At 38.5% G+C, this 21,368-nt stretch overlaps 1 protein-coding gene and 1 long non-coding RNA gene across 5 annotated transcripts; both read left to right on the plus strand.

Annotated features, from left to right (window-relative positions):
• The first annotated feature begins 926 nt into the window (after positions 1 to 926).
• galm (galactose mutarotase) lies at positions 927 to 20,886 on the plus strand. Of its 3 annotated transcripts, XM_057847432.1 has the most exons (9): positions 927 to 1,053; positions 2,565 to 2,770; positions 6,605 to 6,759; positions 8,944 to 9,057; positions 9,705 to 9,797; positions 10,356 to 10,437; positions 10,813 to 10,963; positions 18,489 to 18,663; positions 20,292 to 20,886. In XM_057847432.1, exons 2-9 carry the CDS (start codon positions 2,590 to 2,592, stop codon positions 20,370 to 20,372), a joined length of 1,032 nt encoding a protein of 343 aa, XP_057703415.1. In that variant the 5' UTR covers positions 927 to 1,053; positions 2,565 to 2,589; the 3' UTR covers positions 20,373 to 20,886. The 3 variants fall into 3 exon arrangements, with proteins under 3 accessions (XP_057703415.1, XP_057703416.1, XP_057703417.1); XM_057847433.1 differs by lacking the exon at positions 10,356 to 10,437 and having other exon boundaries at positions 9,705 to 9,804; XM_057847434.1 differs by lacking the exons at positions 18,489 to 18,663; positions 20,292 to 20,886 and adding an exon at positions 15,437 to 15,979.
• LOC130922594 (uncharacterized) lies at positions 2,784 to 6,590 on the plus strand. Of its 2 annotated transcripts, XR_009064543.1 has the most exons (4): positions 2,784 to 3,823; positions 4,001 to 4,172; positions 4,264 to 4,412; positions 4,486 to 6,590. It is a non-coding gene; the product is annotated as an uncharacterized LOC130922594 (long non-coding RNA). The 2 variants fall into 2 exon arrangements; XR_009064542.1 differs by having other exon boundaries at positions 4,264 to 6,590.
• Positions 20,887 to 21,368: the final 482 nt, after the last annotated feature.

Consider the following 21,368-nt stretch of genomic DNA (forward strand, 5'->3'; position numbering starts at 1 on the left):
TTCGTCTCAATAATTACTGTAAACTTTATCATTTCCTCCATGCACATACACTCACACACGCACCCCCCAGCCCTCGACCAGCACCCTTCCACACCCACACATACACAAAAATTGATGTTACTGTATATATTTTCACATGGACAGAATTCCTAAAAGAGGACTGTTTTAGAGATTTTTTTTCTGGAGCACAAATAAAATGTTTTTAAAGCCTTTGGATTTTTTTTTTTTTTTTCTTTTCTTTTTTTACTTTGATATACATTTAATATATAGAGCCACTTCATTTTAAAAGGCAATAAAAAGAGGTTTTGTTTTCGAGAATTTGCACTCAACAATAAAACATTTAGCTAAATGAATCAGATTAACAAAATAAATGTCTTACTGAAAGGCTCTATCAAACAATATAAATACAAAACAAAAGCATTTTCTAGAAATATAAAATCTATATCTTATTTTCCTTTCGGCTTTCCCCGTCAGGGGTCGTCAGAGCGAATCAGATGTCAACTTCTTGAATGATGATGATTATTATCGTTTTTATTTTTACATACAGTTTGTGGCATCCAGGTGGGTTCATTTAATAAATGACACAATATAAGATTTCATTTTAGGTGTCGTATTTTTAAAAATTGTATTATTATTATTATTTTATTACTATTATTAATGAACCAAAAATAAACATTAAAAAAAAAAAAAAACAAAAAACCGACAGATGAACAATCAACAATACAAACCAAAAACAAAACAAACCCAAATATGCCAGGGGGTATAAACATTCCAAACATTGCACATCAGAGAAAAAACAACAATGAATAGTGTTGTAATCCATTTTTCGCAAAATGTTTAAGTTTTTTTTGTGTCGTTTGCACTTTAAAGCTCGTCTGTAGTGACGTCATCAGATAAATGTTAATTTGAATAAAGTTTGTATTGTGAAAAAAAATACTCGGTCTGGCTCTGATGGCGTCGAGAAGACAAGGAGAAAAGTTGTCGTTGTGACATGCCGTGACTTAAATGTAGGAAAGAAAGAAGCTGTCTCTTGAAGAAAGCTACAATTTGAAGGTGAGATAAAAATAGTTTTAAAGTAAAGTGATGTAATTTTTGGTGTGACGTTACCGTTCCCCTGTAAACAGAGTTTAATCCCTTGTCTGACTGAATTTATGACTGATTGATAAGAGCTACAAAGTGTTAATTTACGTTCTGCCATTTAGACATATAACACCCTTGATAAAAATTCTTTGACACTTTTTGTTATTCAACTGAATGATAAAAGTCTAAAAAAAATTATGACCTGCTAAACCTGCTATGCCATTTTGGTTAGGAATCATGTAGTGGGTTTTATTCATAGATATCATATAGGACTAGTTTTATTATGCACGCTCTGAGCCAGTGGCGAGTCCAACCTCAATTATCGGCCATCTTGTAACAGGACTATTTGACCAACAATATTATGCGGCCCAGACTTGCACAAACTTTTCATTCACAGATTCAAATTATTTGACTTTTTTTTGATCGTGCATGTGTAACCGTGCGGGCAAGGCAAGCCCCTTGGTAACGATAAAAACACTGGTCTGCAACAATGAGGAAGCAGAGGCGGAAGCAGAGGCGGTGGCACGGTGAACAATTTATTTCTTCTGGTGAATTTAACAATTAAAAATAAAACATACTGTAATCATACTCCTTGAAATCTCTCAGTGAATAAATGTGAAAAAAAAGACAAAATTGTAACACAAACCCGATCAGAGAGCTCAAATTTAAAAGGGAGCTTAGTCAAATGGTGACTTGATTAACCAGGGAAACATAATTAAACACCCTTGATTAAAAAGCAGTTGACCAGAAGCCTCTCTCGTTCCAGGTGGTCACTAGTCATACGCAGCCAGCTACACTTAAAAGCTGGTTCCTCGGGCCACCTTCACTTTACAGATCTCGTCTTCCACCGGTAACAACTGCAAACACCGTGGCTAATGCCCAAGTGTTGTTGTGCATGAGCCAATTTATACTACATGATTGATGAGTGGCTGTGAAAAGGTCATGAGGCGTTCAAGACCGTAGGAAAATTGGGCACCCCAACTTTCGACCTTGTTACATATGACCTTGTTACATATGGACGATTTTCAAGGGGAAATTACTTTTCCACTTAGGGTCAGATTGGTTTGTAATGTTTGCACCTTTGGTGAATAAAATTGCATATCTATCCTTGGGTTGTCCCAGTGTGATATTAAAGTTGGTTTGATGAAACTGTGTCATAGTTATTTTATGAAAGAAAACCCTACAGAAATCAAGAAGAGTGCAAATAATTTTTTACATTACTGTACCTGTCCACCTGCTCGATATCGCAAATTTCTAATTAGCCAAGCACATGAAAAAAACAACGCATTTAGGCATTCAGACATAGTCAAGACTGTCCGCTTCTGGTCAGAGCGAGTATCGGAATGGGGCAGCTTGGTGGTTTACTTTGAACGTGGCATGGGTGTTGATGCGAGACGGTCTGGTCTGGTTATTTCAGAATTAGCAAAGAAAGACAACAGTAAATAGCATATTTATATTGCATTAAAAGTATCCCATCTTTGCAGACGCAGCCCTACCTTGTCTAATAAAATGACAGAGGTTAGATGTCAGCCGTGGGGGAATTTGCCCAGCAAGGTGGATCTGTGGACGCTCCAGTCATCTCAAGTGAAAGTGGAAATCCTTACACTTGGTGCCATTATAAGGTCTATTTATAGCAAGGGGAAAGATGGTCAGATGGACGATGTAGTCTTGGGATATGATGACCTGGAAGGTATGCGGTATGCCTGTATCAATGTAGATGCTTTGTGTGTGTGGATTCCTACATTTATGTTTTTAAAGGGGAACTGAAGAGGTTTTCGGATTTCTTTCCTGAGCGTTTTACTCGGTTGAATTGTATTAAATGCATCACTGGCTGTCTCAAAACTCATATTAAAAAAATAATAATAATAATTGACCGCGTAGTTTTTGAGTTATAGCCATAGCAACACCTTAGCAACGAGGGACGCGGCTCGCTGCGACCGCTACCCGATGACGTAACTTCCAGGAAGTCGCTCTGGACACGGAAGTATATTAGTATAGCACCGCGCGGCTGTCGCCATTTATTGCAAACATTTTCTGTGTTTCACTCGCAAAATTCATAATGCCATCTCGATGTGTAGCGATGCATTGCTCTCACGAAGGCTCGAAACTTTATGAGTGGCCCAAAAAAAAATCTTCTGCAAGGATTTGGACCGCTTTTGTGAGAGTGAAGCGGAAGAACTTTTCTCCTGTTCCTCGGTCGGTACTTTGTTTTCATCATTTTAGCGACGACAGCTTTGACAACCTAATGGAATACAGGCTTGGTTTTACAAAGATGTAAGTAGACCACTTCTGAATTTTCTTGATCTAAAATTTGATGCATTTCTGTTGATATACGAGTGCAAATCCTTAGCCGACAGGTCGTCCCGTCTTGTGAATTTGATACATTTATTACTACCTCTATGGGTATTATGTAAATCAAAATGTCCTCAGCACCAAGTAGGACCTTGGCTAGTTATCTTTTGGCCTGTCACAAGGTAAATATAAAGTCTACTAGCCTATGGATCCCTATACACTTTTGTTATTCATTTCTAGGCTCCGTCTGAAGAAAAATGCAGTGCCAACAATCCACCTCCCAGCCCCTGATGCACCAAATACATCCCAACAAAATCATGACAATTTTACTCCAACACCGAGGTCTGCCTATTCGAAGAGGGAAACATTGCGTCAAATAGATGCTGCTATGTCTGAGGCATTATTATTAGATTGCCAAGAACATTCGGAGCCAAAAAATGGCTCAAACCAGGTAATAATTCTCTCATGAGGAGAAATAAATGATAATGATCAATTCTTCTTTTGGCATTTCCCTTCAGGGGTCACCACAGCAAATCACTTGCCTCAATCTAACCCTGTCTTCTGCATCTACTGCTTTCACATATAGTATATACCTTTTCATTTGTTCATTATGTGTTTTTTTTTTCAGGAAGTGAGGTTTGTGAAAGACTTGTTGATATTTTGACCAAGAAGCACTTTGTTAAAGATGTTTGCAGCATGTCAGCTCTTGGTCAGACTAGTGGACTTGAAGCCTTTCACAGCCTTGTTAATCAATTTGCCCCCAAGATGTTCCAGTTCTCATATCAAGGAATGCACAGTAGGTCTGTAAAGATTAAATAAAGTTATACACATAAACATTTGAAAGTTTATCCAAGTATTTGCAATTGTTAATTTTCAATTTTCTATATCCAGGATTTATCTTGCTGCCCTTCATTATAACGAGAATGCTGGAAGACCTTGGGCTTACACAAAAGCAGGGGAACAGCGTTATAGCATTGCATTCCCCAAGTACAAGAAGGGTGGTTATTCATTGAAAAATGTGTTGGTAAAACCTAGTTACCGTAAGTAAACGTACAATTGTGAAATTTATTACATTATCCTTTGAAAATATTTATTTTCTCTTTTTATGTGCAGGTTGATCAGGATAAGTATTTCAATTTCAAATGCATGTAAATAACTCTTTCACACTAAACTGTCTTTCTCACCTTTATCATATTTCAACGCTGCAAAAAGTCTGTTGCTATACTAACTTTGTGCTACTTACTAAATTTGTGTTTTGATGTGTGCCATTGTTTGCTTGGTTTAGCTCAGCTTTCTATGTTATATCACAATCTGCCAAAAACACCTGCAATTATTTTCGTATTTATTTTAAAATGAAATTTTCTACTTCTATTTTCTACCACTCAGCGACTTGTACGAGAAACCAGTGAAAGCTGATGCTGTCAAGACAGTTTTATCCAGATTTCGGCCAAAATAAATGTTGAATCATTGTTTACTGTTGTCACTGTTACTATTGTTTTGTTTTTGTGGAATATAATATTGTAAAAAATAAAAAATGGATAAATGCATTAAACAGTCATCAAAATATTACAATTTATTGTTTTACTTCTTCAATGTTGGTAGTTTGTGCCCTGCAAACACAAAATCCTCTTCTAGACCAGGAGGAGGGAAGTGTGCCCTGATGGAAGACACAAAACATGAGGGGAGTACCACTCTAATGTCTTTGCCTAGATACTCCCAGCACCAGGTGACAAATTGTCTGTAGGCGACATGTCTAAATTTGGCATCTGTGGGCCCCTCAAATGCCTTGCCACCATACAGTTGCTTGTACCTGGCCCAAGCACACTGAAGGGCCCAAGGGTTGAAACAAATGGCATTCAGGCCAGGGTGATCCAAAATGCACTCCGGCAATGTATCCGTCAGTGCTTCTGCCTCCTCAAGTTTGCCTCTCACTTCCGGGATCTCCTGACAGCAAAGGCATTCTCTTGGAAGGGTCATTACTTGACAGTGTTTACAGCAACACCTGGACAAAAAAATGTAATTTACTTCGGAAAATTACAATCAACCACCTTTATTTAGCCATATTTGGGCTAGCTAGACCATATTACTATCTTTACACAGGTCTGGCATCAGTACATTTGTCTACTTTTTTTTTTAACCTGTCTTGTTCAGCTCTGACACAGAATGGAAATCTGGGTGTCCTATTGGTCTGAATGTTTTCCAACTCGTCTGATTACTGATAATTATATCACAGAATGACGTTTCAGAGAGAAATGACGATGCTAGACATAAACTTACCACTCGTCCTTACGTGATGTGTCAAGTCGCCAGTCTGCGTCATCACCACCGTCTGATGTGCTGTGTAAATCGTCATCTGACACCTCAGGTTCAAACATGTAAGGAGTTATTGTATACTGCCTTTCCTGGGACCCCTCGCCACGACACAACGATCCTGAAGGGCTACTTTCGCTGGAAATGTCACAATCGCTGGTGCTGCTGTGGTCCGCCATGTTTTCTGCCGCCTACTGGAGCTTACGTCACACTTCCGGGTTTAGGAAGGGACATTTAACGGAGTGCAAAAAAGCTAAAAAAACACAAATTATGGTCACAGTTATGCTTTAATAATGACATGGTTGTTTTTACGAACTCGTCCAAAGTTTATATTCGTAAAATTACACCAAAATCCGGAAAGGTCTTCAGTTCCCCTTTAAAGGGTAAGACGACACCTTTATGTGCATCCCAGGTGGAAGCATCTTGTTTAATAAAGTGGAGGGGAGGCATTTTTCTAATGTGTAATAGTAACAGATGCAACAGTTACATTTAAATAGTAATCTGATAATGGATTACTTATTTGAAAACTAATTTACTTAAATTACTATTATGCAGAAAATAAAGTTGGCTCTCAATTTTTTTTTTTTTGTTTAACCATTTCATAGTTATTTATCCCAAAACAATGAAACAGGGAAGAACCATTTTTATTTAGTAAATCTGGTTGTGACATCACAACCAAAACTGAAGATCCTGTCTAGTTTTCTAGCGCTGCGCTAGCTACAACATGTGTATAGAACGGTCACACGGCAGCAATAAAAAGCATATGGATCGCATGCTAGCAGAACTCTGGAGCTCATTCTAGATGTGACATCTTCTCTTTGGAGATTTTAGTGGGTTGGGCCAGGGCATCTGAGAAAGGAAGACTAATTAGGATCTAATTTGATTAGTAAGCTTTTTCTGTTACTTTTTTCTTTTTTGGCAGGTTATGTGTTGGACAAGCGGTACTTTGGAGCTGTCGTGGGCCGTGTAGCAAACAGGATTGCTCAAGGATGTTTTGTAGTAGATGGGAAAACATACCGATTAGAAATAAACAATGGCCCTAATGCTCTGCATGGAGGTTCACGTGGCTTCAATAAGGTAAGACATGGTAGAAGTTACTGTACATAAAGCATTCCATCTATTTACAGTTGGTCTGTTCTGTGGTCTTTGTCATGGTCGCAGCGTTAAAGAATTCTTAAGGTCCCTGTAATTTCACCAGGTTCACTGAGGAATTCCTTGGCAATCTTAGTTACGGATTATGAAATAGCAAATTACTGTAATTTCCTGATTTTTTAAAATTTTATTGGGAGTAATTTAAAAATTTAACGCATTTAATCCTCCGGTAAGAAATGAAAATACAAAATGCACTTTGTGGCAGAATATATTAAAATTAATTATTCGTTAAGGTGAAGAAGATGCGCTGTGTGTCGTAAAAGACATGTTGCGGTAGGCTAAATTTAACACGCCATCAACTGCATTTTATTTCTGTAAATTAAAGACCATCTTAAAATGAAGCAAACTGGAGACAGATTTTTCAAAAATTACCTTTAATTAATTAATGTATTATTCATTTGATTGTTATTATTTTTAATTTATTAACTTTACATTGTGCATTATTTTCAACGAGTAAAGCAACAACTCAACATTTTTACTGACACAAAAATTCCACCTTACTTGCCTGTTGTGTTGTATTGTGATTCTTAGTGGTAATTCTCTCACTGACATTTTTGCCTCATTTTGTTGAATCAAAAAATTGAGATGATGTAGAGAATATTTTGTCATATAAAAATATATATATATGCATAGTAGGCCTGAACGATATATCGTTTAAACATCGCCATCGCGATGTGCGCATGCGCAATAGTCCCATCGCAAGGACGTGCGATAGTTTTTTCATTTCATTTTTTTAAATCCACAAACGTTTGTTTTGAGCAAGGAGCGAGAAAGAGAGTGCAGTCTCTCATTCTTTCCAGCTCGCAGTCATCGGCTCCTCCCCCTCCCCTGCTAGAGCGGAGTGGAGGGAGGGAGGAGGGGCCGAACAGCAGAGCGGAGGGAGGAGGGGCCGTTTTCAAAGTGAAAGCAAGCAACACGTTGAATAGGGAAGACTGTCTCCAAAAGGAGTTTTGGAAGTATTTTGGCTATCGACAAGAATATAAGGAACAAAAAACAGCCCTGTTGACAGTGCCTCGCCATGGTTGCCTCAACAAGAAGTAATCCGTCGAACATGTGGGACCATTTAAAACGCAGGTATCTATGCATTCCTGCTACGAGCTTCCCATCAGAGGCTTTTTAGTACAGGTGGGAACATTGTTACGTGCCAACGTTGTTGTCTCAAGCCTGCAATGGTGGATAAACTAGTAGTCTTGGCCAAAAACCTATGAGACCCAGTTGAGAATTGCTGAGCAAGGAAGGTGGACGATATGCAGACAAATACATAAATTTGGGAGTTAAAATGGTTCTGTTATTCATCAGTTATTTGCTGTTATTCAGTTCAATTATTTACAAGTTCAATTGAGTTTCTGTTTCTTTTATATTTAAATTAACTGTAAATCGTATTTTTCAAATAACTATAGTACAGCTGCACATAAAGTTTTGATACTTAATATTTTTTAAATATTTTTACAACTTTGTTGCAGTTTTGCAGTTCTATATTGTTATATTTTGTGTAAACAACTCAGGGGACTAATGCACTTGCACTTTTATTTGACAGATTTAATATTTAAGTTCAAATATGTTGACAACTTTATTGTTTTACTGAGGTTCTTATTTATTGTTATAGTTTGTGAACAACTCTTATTTGTCATATTTAATATTTTTGTTCAAATATGTTTACAACTTTGTTGTTATTTTACCGAAGTTGTTATTTATTGTTATATTTTGTCAAAAACTCAGGGGACGAATGCACCTGCTCTTTTATTTGTCATTTAATGTATTTGCTGCTGTTGAAGTGTCAAATATTGTGTTCAAGAAATTATCTATTTTGTGCAGACATGGCTTCCTGGATCCCTTCATAATAATACAGCAATCTTAATCATTCACAAATGAAACCGTATTATATGAATACACTGTGGTCACGGTGTGTCATGCAAAGTATTTCCAAACAGCTATTCAAGTCATCTAGTGAATATTTCTTTTAAATTATTTATTTATTTATTTTTTACTATCGCAATATAATATCGCAATATATTGCACACCTAAAAAAAATCGCAACAATAGTTTTTTCCAATATCGTTCAGGCCTAATGCATAGCAGTAATTGTTTAAACTTTGGTTCTCTTTTCAGGCTATTTGGATTGCGACCGCAGTTGAATGTGGTGTGAAAATGTGTCTTACCAGTCCAGATGGAGACCAGGGCTATCCTGGAGAGATGCAGGTCTCTGTTACCTATACATTGCAGGTAAATAAATAAACAGTGGTGCCTTGCAATATAACCACAGTCTGCTTCAGTTCAAGGATGAAGACATTGCAAAAGTTGAACTACAAATTGTTCTAGTTAGTGCTGTGAATAGTTCGACACCTGATTGCTACCTACAGGCTATGGAATCCAAAATTCTTTAATATCCAAAATTCCACTACACCTTGAAGTTCAGCTACATTGCTTTCTTACAGCAGCCTTTTCTTTGCTCTCATTATATCTGGCATGTGAAGCTGTGAACTGCATTTCATTTATGATTGGAATGCACACAGCGAAATTCAACAATATAATTGTAAAAATGACATTACAATAAAATGTGTCAGATGCACTGTAGTTTAAAAATGAAAATAAAAAATATCTTTAAAAAAATACTATTATTATTTTTAATATAGTTGCGTATTCTGAAATGTTTCCAATCAATTCCTCATGGCAGGTGGATTTGCTTTTGCTTTTGACAATAATCTAAACAGAAATATTTTACCAGAATGCATTTCAAATCGGCTCTGGAAAATATTGTGAAAGATGTATTTCGACATTGATTTCTATTGACAAACATGTATTTTTAAGTTTCTCAATTATTTCAAACCACAATTTCTTATACTTGTTACTCATTTTTGTTTTTTGTTTAGGAGGGAACACTGACTGCAGAGTATCAAGCTCAGTCCACTAAAACAACACCAATCAACCTCACTAACCACTCCTATTTCAACCTTGGTGGACAGGTAAAAGGCATGTCATGTGTATTATTATCACACTATAATATTTGTCCATGAGGCTTAATTGGGAAACTGACTTGCACAGTCGTCGAACCTGCTGAGGGAGGAGTGTGTGTTGGCCAGCAGAAGAACGATTTTATTTTTTTTAATTGGTTGACGAATGGCCTCATAAACGATAGAAATCTTTTTGAATGCTATTAATTAGGGATATCCCTATCCGATCACGTGATCGGAAATCAGGCCGATTGCGCCATTTATCATGGGGTGAGAATTGGGAGAAAAGGATCGGATTTTTGATTTTAAAAAATATATTTATGATTTTCTGCTTCATGCTCGTAGAGCCTCTCACTCTCCCTCATGCTGCTTTTTTTGGTCAGCAGTGCAGCTGTAGTTGGCTAGTTAAAGTTAAAACCAAAAACAAAACCACGAGACAACAACTGCAAGGGTTTCTCTGTAAACATTGCATTTCCTTGTTTTTAATACTGGGATGAAAAGCCTTTGCAATGACAGAAATCTGGAACCCCTACATTACGAATTTCAAGTTATGTTTTGATTTCTGTACAGGCTGCAGATAATATCTATGACCATGAAGTGTCCATCAATGCTAATTCATACTTGCCAGTGGATGACACATCTATACCCACAGGTAAAATGAATTAATGACTCAAAAAACCAAAAACACACAAAAGGTGTTTTTAGATTTATGAACAAATTCCATTCTTACGCTGGCAACAATACCCGAATTTCCGCATATGTCGGATATCACCTTGAAAATTGGAAATTTAGGTCAAGCTACTTTGTATGAAAAAACTTAAATACATTAAAATCAGTGTTGTTTTTGGCAGCCCCTTTAATTCTTAGTGTTTGGATGAAAATACTTCTCATTCTTGGTCATATTTCAGTCATTTCAAACTGTGTTCTTCGTCTAGTTTTTCTTGACGCTGTTTTTGTCTGTAAAATTCAAAAGTTTCATCATTCAACATATCATTTTTGAAGTAAAATGTTTTTGTTTCGCCTTAAGGAGAAATCAAAGCAGTCGATGGCTCACCCTTTGACCTCAGGCAGCCGGTTCTGATTGGCCCTCAATTAAAAAAAGTTCCAGGTTCTGGATTTGACCACAACTTTTGTCTGTCATCACCTGGAGACCCATGGACTGAGAAAACTGCTGCCAGGTTGGGTTCATAATTATTCAAACAGCCATTTCCTCAACACATGCAATTCTGGGCCGCAAGAAAAAACATTGTATAGACCCTACTCACGTGACGTCACAGCCACGCCCCCGCGCCATGTTGTCCGCATACTCGTCATAGAAATGCATTAGCGCTTCGTAAATTCCTCCTATTATTGCACGTTTTACTGCTCGTCAACATTAATACTCAAAATGGTGAAGTCGTGTGTGGCGGTCGGTTGCAATAACAGAGAAGATAGACGGAGAGACTTGAAGTTTTACCGGATTCCGAGGGACCCGGAGAGAAGAGCGAGATGGGCTGCTGCAATTCGACGCGAAAACTGGGCTCCAAACGACTACCACAGATTATGTAGTAGTCATTTTATATCAGGTAAAATGCATTTAATCTATATTTAGAGGGTTTTGGGCTGACAACCACAATTAAGATCATTGCTAGGCTAATCGCCGACAACATACGCGTATGCATGTAGTGAGTGCTATCGCTAAACCATATAAACATTAATAGCCCTAGCTCCGTTGACAAATGACATGAAATACATTAGACTTGACAGTGGATGTTAGCAAGAACAAAAGATTTTGAATTGAAAATTTCGTAACTCACCTTCCGAGCACAAGATTCCTGCCGAATTTTCGTGTACGAGGACGTGTTTCACCCAACCAGCAACGTAGCATTTATAAGCCTCCAAGCTCTTAAAGTTTTTCAAACTTTCGTGAGAATAGGCTGATTTTGTGTGGACAAGATAGTTGTAAATATCGATATCAGATGTCAGGCGAAGCCAGCGGGTCGAAAAACATCGATTTAGGCATCAAATACGGATCTGGCGAATGGATAAACTGAAGCTTTTCCATGTAACGCCTTTTATGCAACGGATCCAATGAGTTTACAGCGTCAGATAACACCGGGGCTTCCATGAATTGCTCTATAACTTGCTCGACTAATTGAAAACAATGAGAATAGGTCTGAAAAAGAGGTACAATATGGTGGCCGGAAACAGCGACACGCCCATTTTGTGACGTAGGTGAGTAGGGTCTATAGAGCCCCCCCTCCTCCAACACACCTCCACCTCGACATGCCAAATTATTCAATTTTTTGCCAATAAGAATGTTTCGATATAATTAGTGTCATTTAAAGGGCAACTGAAGAGGTTTTCAGATTTCGCTCTTCAGTGTTTTACTCAGTTGAATTGTATTAAATGCATCATTCGCTCTCTCAAAAAGTCACATTAAAAAAAAAAATAAATAACTGACCGCGTAGTTTTTCAGTTATGGCCATAGCAACACCATAGCAACGAGGGACGCGCCGTCCTGCTGACCGCTACCTCATGACGCAACTTCCAGGAAGCCTCGCCACCACTCTGAACACGGAAACATAGCACCACGCTATCCTCGCCATATATTGCAAACATTTTCTGGGTTTTACTCGTGGGATTCGTCATGCCATCTTGATGTGTAGCGATGAATTACTCACAGGAAGACTGCAGACTCTAGGAGTGGTCCAAAAAAAACTTCTCCTGCAAAGGTTTGGACCGTTTTTGTTAGCATGCATACAGATTCCCAATCGGCTCATTGTTTTCATCATTTCAGCCACAACAGCTTTGAAAACCTACAACAATGCAACATTGGTTTTACAAAGACGTAAGTAGAACATTAATGGCTTTTTTTGATAAACGAGGGTGACTCCTACTGCCTGTTTGTTGAAGTGCGACATTTTTGTTGTTGTTGTTGCTGTTGGCCTGTCATAAGTAGATAGGTTGGCTGAGATGTCGTCTACTCATGTGATTTTATTACTATATCCAGGGGTGCACATAAGTGGTCCACATGCGCGCATGCGTACCGGACATAGACAAACGCGCTGGCCCTCAACGGCTTCCATACGCTTTTGCGTACCAATGGCTGACCATAAGCCTGTCGCAATATGCAATAATTCCATTTATCGCGTGATATATAAAAATGAAGGCGGTAATTTTTCCGCTGCGATTTATCGCCTTGCGTGCACGTGCGTGCGTGCGTGCGGCAGACGTGCTGTTAAAAGTTCGGATTCCTCGTTACCAACTGCGCAAAATGCATCTTCGTTCCAAGTCCGGCAAAAACTAGCGCTGGAGCCAATCATTCCCATTATATCCTGTTGTTCAACGTATACCGGCCGCATCAGTGCTCCGGAGTGACTGTGGACCATCTACAGCGCGCCGGTGTCGTTGACATGTGGGCGCTCCCGTCAGGAGTGACATCTCACGCGGGTGGCTGTTTTTCGGCACAACGCCGGATATTTACAACGAAGTCCGCCAAAACATTGTTACCGACTAGGCTGCTACGAACAACCTCGCTTTGACAATAAACATCTGAATGAAATTAAGAGCGCTGTCATATGCTGGTGTTGTGTAGTAATGAGCAGACGTGACTTCAGCGGCGCTTGTTAACTTTTTAAATGCGCGCACACACTAGATATCATGAAATGGCACACTAGATGTGCTACGTCCCATGCCATTGGCTACGTGAGCACAGAGTGATTGTGGGTTACGTAGTCCATATACTACATTGATGAATTCTAAACTGTCATGACTGAATGGAAGTTAAGAAGGCCAAATCATTCCATACCAGTGACTACAGATGATGTTGCAAATATTGTTAATTCAGTACGTGACACAGATGGATTCGGACCACAAATAGGATGTCTTGCTCATGTAGTAAACCTAGCTGCTAAGAAAGCTGTAGCAATCAACAGTGTGCCTTGCCTCACTTTACAAACAGTAAAGATTGTTCTCAGCACTTTTGTACAAACATTTTTCAGATCAGTAAGAAGTAAGCACATACAGTAAATATTATGCACTAAAATGCATGTTTATATGATGGCAATTTAATTTTTGCTCGCTAGCAAAAAAAAAACCGAAACAAAAAATATAATTGTTATTTTTTTTGTACAGAGCATTAAATGTATTGAATCGGATCGAAAATCGTGACCCCCGTATCAAAAATCGTACCGAACCGTGACTTAACTGTATCGTTGCATCCCTATGGAACTCCATTGCAGAAGCTATGACGGGGAAAAGTTTTCATTTGCCTAAATGCTTAAGTTATTAAGTGAAATGTTTTTTTCTCTCTTTTTTTTTTTTTTTTTTAACACATTTTATTTATTCTGTGGTGCTGTGCGGTATCAATATTGTTGTTTTTTTTACTTAAGAGGCATGGTCTATTGTTTTTAGTTGTGATTTCTTAAAAAGTATTTTTGAATTTATCTATTAATGTATACTGTATTCTCACTGTGTTATTGTAAATTGGTTAAAAAAAAATTGGGGGGGTGCAATAATATCGCATATCGCAATAATTTATGAGAATAATTATCGCACACTAATATTTGTTATCGCGACAGGCCTAGCTGACCACTGTATTTGCGGCGGACACGAGAAAATCACTTCTCAAAATGTCAAAGAGGCAGGCCCCACTGAGTAATTATTTCCGTGTTCCCCCACCCCCGTCAAAAGACAGACAGACAGACGACAGAGACATCACCGGAGCTACCGAAAAAAAGGACTTTTGCTGAAAAGTGGCTGCAGGAGGTACCATGGCTTGAAGCAAATGATGCTCGCACGGAAATGTGGTGCAACATTTGCCGTGAGAATCTCAATGTCGCTACTAAGAGCAGCGCATTTTATGTAGGGTCAAAGAATTTTAGCCATCCAAACTTTGAAAAGCACGAAAAAAACAGAGCATGTGGCAATTAATCAAACTATCGATGTCAGACAGGACCCCACTCGCCCTATGGACAAGTGGCGGAATAAAGTTATTGTAGAACAGCGCCATGGGCTGACAAACGTGTTTTTGCTCGCATTTCACAAAGCTAAACATGCACGTTCAATGAGCTCTTATGAGGAGGACATCCCAGTTTTACAAAGGCTTGGAGTTCATGTGAGAGCCGCATATGAATGCCCTTTATTTTGAATTCGTGCTTTTATGTTTATTTCTTTACATTTCACTTCAAAGTAATGGCAATTTTGTTGTGCCAGTTGATGTTAATCAAGCGTTAATTGTTTATATACCGTAATTAATTAAAGGTAATTGGCTCTAATTAAAGCTTGTCATAATTTTATCGCATCAGGCGGGTCGGCTCTCAAGCTCAATGAGGACCAAGTCACATCTCCAGGTCCTCCTCTGAGAACCTGGGCAAAAAAAATATGTGCACCCCTGACTATATCAATAGGTATTATGTAAATTCAAATGTCCCCAGCACCAAATAGGTCCTTGGCTCGTTGTTTTTTGGCCTGTCACAGGGTACATATTAAGCACAATAACTTGTTACACTTCAACATCAAGGTCTGCCTATTTTAAGAGGGAACAATAGCATCAAATAGATGCTGCTTTGACTGGGGCATTATTATTTGATCACCAAGAAATTATTATTAAATTAAAAATAGGATTCATCCAATATTTTCATGCTGCTGTGATTTTTTTTTCTCTCCAGGAAGCCAAACATAAAAAATTAAGTGGCGGAAACCCTCAACACGAAAAAAGCGTTGCAAGTCAGTCGCCACCCAGTTTCCCAAAATCAAGAGAGAGTGGGTCGAGTCATATGATGACCCAAGTGATGCAGTGTCCAGCGATGATGACTGAAGAGATCCTATGAGGCCTGCCAGATGCTGAATTTCTTCCGTCTGCGACATCAGATGACGATGACTTAGGAGAAATAAATGCAGCAAATTTTGATGACATGAAATCATAAACTAGTCATATATACAGTACACATTTTTAAAAAGAAAAATCTAGTTACCTTCATACATAATACATATTTATCATATAAATACATATTTCCCACTGCCATTATCATTTTTCAATGTTGCGCTAGTCTGTTGCTATCCTTTGTTTTGCTTACTAAATTTATGTTATTTATGTTATCTGACAGCGAAATCTGGTATCATTTATTATTGTGGCCTATTGAATATTTTTTTCAGAATGTAATATAATTACAATATATTGTATACCAATAGAATACATTAAACAGTCAACAAATTGTGTCAATGTTGTTTACAATTTGTGGTTTTATTTTTTTAATGTAATTCATGCCCCTGTCAGCGCTTCAGCCTCCTCAAGTTTGGCTCTCATGTCTGGGATCTCCTGACGACACAGGCATAATGTTGGAAGGGTAATTACTTGACGGTTTACAGCAACACCTGAAAAATAAAATCGTTTTGTCATTTATTTTGAAAAATCAATAACATAGCATTCATTTAGCCACATTTGGGCTAGCTTTACCATATTTAGATCGGTAGGAGCTGTCCCATTACCTAATATCCAGTTTTAGCTATGTGGAGAGCATGGAAAAATATACAACCACATAATTGCATTCTCTCTAATAAAAAAATCACGATGCTGGATTTAGGCTTACCACTCACTCTCCCGTTCGTGAAGTGTCAAGCTGTCAAATGGCGTCATGACGCCATTTGCTGTATCAAGTAAATCGCCGTCCGGAAAGGTCTTCAGTTGCCCTTTAATAGCTACCACCGTCTATATTAGGAAATGGCCAAGACATGCAATGCCATTTTCTGCCTCCTTTTTTGTATTTTCATAGGTGGGTAGTAACATGTCACATTTACTCGGTTACAGTTACTTGTGTGACTTTTTTAAGAGAGGTTTTACTACACCACTTACTAGAATGTGAAGAAGAAATGCTACTCTTATTCTGCTTCTTTGGCCTACACCACAGTTGTTACATTTTTCCTCTTTCTACATATAGTGTTAGATTTGATTTTTCCCAGCACAGTGGCTCCACAAGTTTCAACAATGAGACATCGCAACAATAATCACAAGATTCCATTATACCAATCAGACGTAAAAATACAGTCACATGACCACACACACGCTTGCAGTTGAAAGTCCTATGATCATGCCGAGTTGTTCAATCACATGGCATTTTTAAAGCACTGTAAAAAAATCAACTATTTCACATGAACATTACTCGACAGCGAGGATCTCAATCTCGCTTTTTATTTAGACCGATAGACCACGGAAAATCTGAGATAATTCCTACACTGTAATTACAACGATCATATGTTTTCGTCACTCTTTGGATGGGTGATGCTTCATTTCTGTAGAATTCTCTATTTGGGATTTGTTGATTTTTGTGTACTTTTGGGCCTAATATGGCCACCTAATAGGTTTAAGGACATTATAATAATAACAGTTCATATAGATGACATGCTGAGAACAAAAATATTAGGTATGTATATTTTATATCTCGTATACAGTATATTAAAACAGTTACAGATTACTTGAGTATTTTTTTCACCAAATACTAATTTACTTGTATTTGAATATGTTTTTGGGACATTTAGCTGGGAGTGATGCCGTACATCCCAACTGATTTTTTCGGCTAAGAACTGCAATCATACTGGTACAGTGGTACCTCTACATACGATCGCTTCGACACACGAACTTTTCGACATCCGACGTCAAATTTGACTCGCCATTTGTTTCTACATCCGACGACATGCTCGAAATACGACGACAATGGCAGCACCGCAGACGAATGCACGGCGGATTTTCTTGTGTGACAAATCAACACAGGTTTCAGAAAAGGTTGGTACAGGTGGTGAAACAAGGAAAAAGTTGATGCTTACCTTCTAAATGAAGATGCAAATGACAGAAAAATATGAGCGTGGGGTGGGCATCCGTGAAATGGCTCAACAATACATCTCCACGGTCCTCCTCCGACCATCGTTCGCCAGTCTTTATAAGTTAAGCTGACAATTCTTATTGTGGTAACATCTCCAAAGAAATCGCCAGCTTCGCCACGTTTTCATCATTTCTTTCACAACTTATTCAACACAAAACGCCTGCTGTCTGCCACAATTGACGGTGTTCTGAAGAGAACTTTTCAAAGTGAAAGTGAAACTCAAGCTCACCGGTCCAGGCACGTCAGCCCCGCGGTGCGTTCAGGTACACAAAAAAACGTCCGCCTTATTAGAACCCGATTCGTTACACTATTACAGGAATTATTATTATTCTTTTTATTATATTATTCCAATTTTGATTTATAATTTATTTGTTTTGCTACGTGTAATTGCCATTTGTAATGGCACCAGCAGTATTTTTTAAGGATTTAGTGCAGGTTTTTGGACTGTGGAACGAATTAATGGAATTATAATGTATTCCTATGGGAAAATCCTGCTCGACATACGACCATTTCGACTTACAAACAAGGTCCTGGAACAGATTAACTTCGTATGTAGAGGTACCACTGTATATTCCTGGAGAAGCTTGTGTCCGATTTCTATATTCCATAGGTGCATCGCTTCATCATTTTAGACGTCCGCGGCTTGTTAATCCTTTTTGTTTTTTGGCAACTGGCGATCTCAAAACCACCAAATGAATCAATTAGACAATGGGGCATCCGAGAGTTTGTCGAGTCATGCTCACCTAACAACAGTCTTTAGGACATATGTTCAATATTGCACTTGTTGCTACCCTGTAAAACCAGAGCCACCTGCCTGTCTCACATTACCACTTTGTGATTTCAGGATTTACCACCCTGGCAGCGGTCGCATTCTAGAGGTTTCAACTAGCCAACCAGGAGTCCAGTTCTACACAGCTAATGTCTTAGATGGCTCAATAATAGGGAAAGGTGGAGTTAAATATGGGAAGCACTGCGCCTTCTGTTTGGAGACTCAGAATTGGCCTGATGCTGTCAACCAGGTATGTTATTAACTCACTACATGTTTTAGTGCAATACTTATTGACACACTCAACGGTATAAATGAATCATCCTCAGTAGGGCAGTATGTTTAATTATGCCACTGTTGTTTCTAATTGGTCAGAACATACAGTGTGGCAAATAAGTATTTAGTCAGCCACTACTTGTGCAAGTTCTCCCACTTGAAAATATTAGAGAGCCCTGTAATTGTCAACATGGGTAAACCTCAACCATGAGAGACAGAATGTGGAAAAAACAAAAACAAAATCACATTGTTTGATTTTTAAAGAAGGCCACTCCAGGACCTTGAAATGCTTCTTATAAAGCCACATCTTTGTTGCCCTGGCTGCGTGTTTGGGATCATTGTCATGCTTAAAGACCCAGCCGCGTCTCATCTTCAATGCCTCTGCTGATGGAAGGAGATTTTCACTCAGAATCTCTCGATACATGGCCCCATTCATTCTTTCCTTTACACAGATCAGTCGTCCTGGTCCCTTTGCAGAAAAACAGCCCCAAAGCATGATGTTTCCACTCCCATGCTTCACAGTGGGTATGGTGTTCTTCGGATGCAAGTCAGTATTCTTTTTCCTCCAAACATGAGAACCTGTGTTTCTACCAAAAAGTTCTATTTTGGTTTCATCTGACCATAACACATTCTCCCAGTCCTCTTCTGGATTATCCAAATGCTCTCTAACAAACCGCAGACGGGCCTGGACATGTTGTGGCTTCAGCAGAGGGACACGTCTGGCAGTGCAGGATTTGAGTCCCTGGCGGCGCATTGTTTTACTGATGGTAGCCTTTGTTACTGTGGTCCCTTCTCTCTGTGGGTCATTCACTAGGTTCCACCGTGGTTCTGGGATTTTTGCTCACCGTTCTTGTTATCATTTTGAAGCCACGGGGTGAGATCTTGCATGGAGCCCCAGATCGAGGGAGATTATCAGCGGTCTTGTATGTCTTCCATTTTCTAATAATTGCTCCCACAGTTGATTTCTTTACACCAAGCGTTTTACCTATTGCAGATTCAGTCTTCCCAGCCTGGTGCAGGTCTACAATTTTTTTCTCAGGTGTGCTTCGACAGCTCTATGGTTTTGGCCATAGTCGAGTTTGGAGTGTGACTGGCTGAGGTCGTGGATAGGTGTCCTTTATACAGACAATGAGTTAAAACATGTGCCATTAATACAGGTAACGAGTGGAGCCTCGTTAGATGAAGTTAGACCTCTTTGACAGCCATAAATCTTGCTTGTTTGTAGGTGACCAAATACTTATTTTCCACTCTAATTTGGATTTTTTTTTTATTTTTTAAATGAAACAATGTGATTTTCTGTTTTTTTTCCACATTCTGTATCTCATGGTGGAGATTTACCAATGTTGACAATTACAGGCCTTTCTAATCTTTTGAAGTAGGAGAACTTGCACAATGGGTGGTTGGTTGACTAAATACTTATTTGCCCCACTGTATGTCTAATACTTTCAAGTTAAAAGCACAAAGAACACATGAAATCTATTTAGATTTTATATACGTATATTTGCTAATGTGCTATAAAATATTTTGCCAAGTAACGCTTTGTACTAATTAGTACTAATATTATGTAGCAATTAATTAATGACAATCAATGTGTGTTTTCATTAGGCTTCATTTCCTGACTGCCTTCTCCATCCTGACGAGGAATATCGACATCTGACTCGATTCACATTCACTTATGCGGATTGATTGTGTTGCTGATGCCCATTTGAAAATATACCACTGCATACCAAAAATTGTATTTGGATATCTTAAAGTGGCACTAAAGTTTCTTTTGAAAATATTACACTCAACCATAGAAATGTATAAATTAAAATACTGCTTTATTTATGCTTAATGGAGCACATTTTAGAACCAGGCAATGTTGACCTCCATATGGCTTTTCTCAGAGCTTCCCATATTAGCGAGTGTGAAGGAAGAACGACCAGGGCAGGTCCTTGCATCATATGTCATGGTGTGACATCACACAATGACCAATTTCAAAACCTTTCATTTACAGAACAATTTAACTTACAAACACGATTGCAATCATATAAAAACTACACAGGTAGCACACTTAAACCAATTCACTCTCATTTCAGCCTATCTCATGTATGCAACAGTTCAGAGTATTGGAAACTTTTGTGTGTGTGTGTGTGTGTGTGTGTGTGTGTGTGTGTGTGTGTGTGTGTGTGTGTGTGTGTGTGTGTGTGTGTGTGGAGCGGGGGATTATAACCTTTGGCGTCATTTTTTTCTGGTGTGCTATACAATTTGTATCGAAAATGTCCAGAAAGTCTTCTTAAAAAAACCTAACAGATGACTTTATTGTTTAATTTTGCGTATGAAAATGTAATGGCGGACGCAATGTAACCTTTAAATGCATTCCATTTACTTTCTAGATGTTTGTAGTCTGTATTGGTGAAATACTGTTAATTGCTTTCAAAAAGAATATATTTACCATTAAAAAACATACGTAATATTATGTTTGTTTGGAGTTCTTCGAATTGTCTGAACTTCTAATATGGCCTTCTGCCACCAAGTAAGAGATGTTGCCAGGTGGCTGCTGCTGGCCCGTCGCCACCAGGGCAGAGACATTGTCAAGAGCCTGCCGAGGCACAGGAACGGAATCCTCGGGCAGGCGAGGCACAGGAATGAAAATGAAACCATTGGGCAGAGCATTGCTTAAAGGACCCATTATATAAGGTC

The sequence above is a fragment of the Corythoichthys intestinalis genome, chromosome 10 (genome assembly GCF_030265065.1).
Source record: "Corythoichthys intestinalis isolate RoL2023-P3 chromosome 10, ASM3026506v1, whole genome shotgun sequence".
Classification (NCBI taxonomy): domain Eukaryota; kingdom Metazoa; phylum Chordata; class Actinopteri; order Syngnathiformes; family Syngnathidae; genus Corythoichthys; species Corythoichthys intestinalis.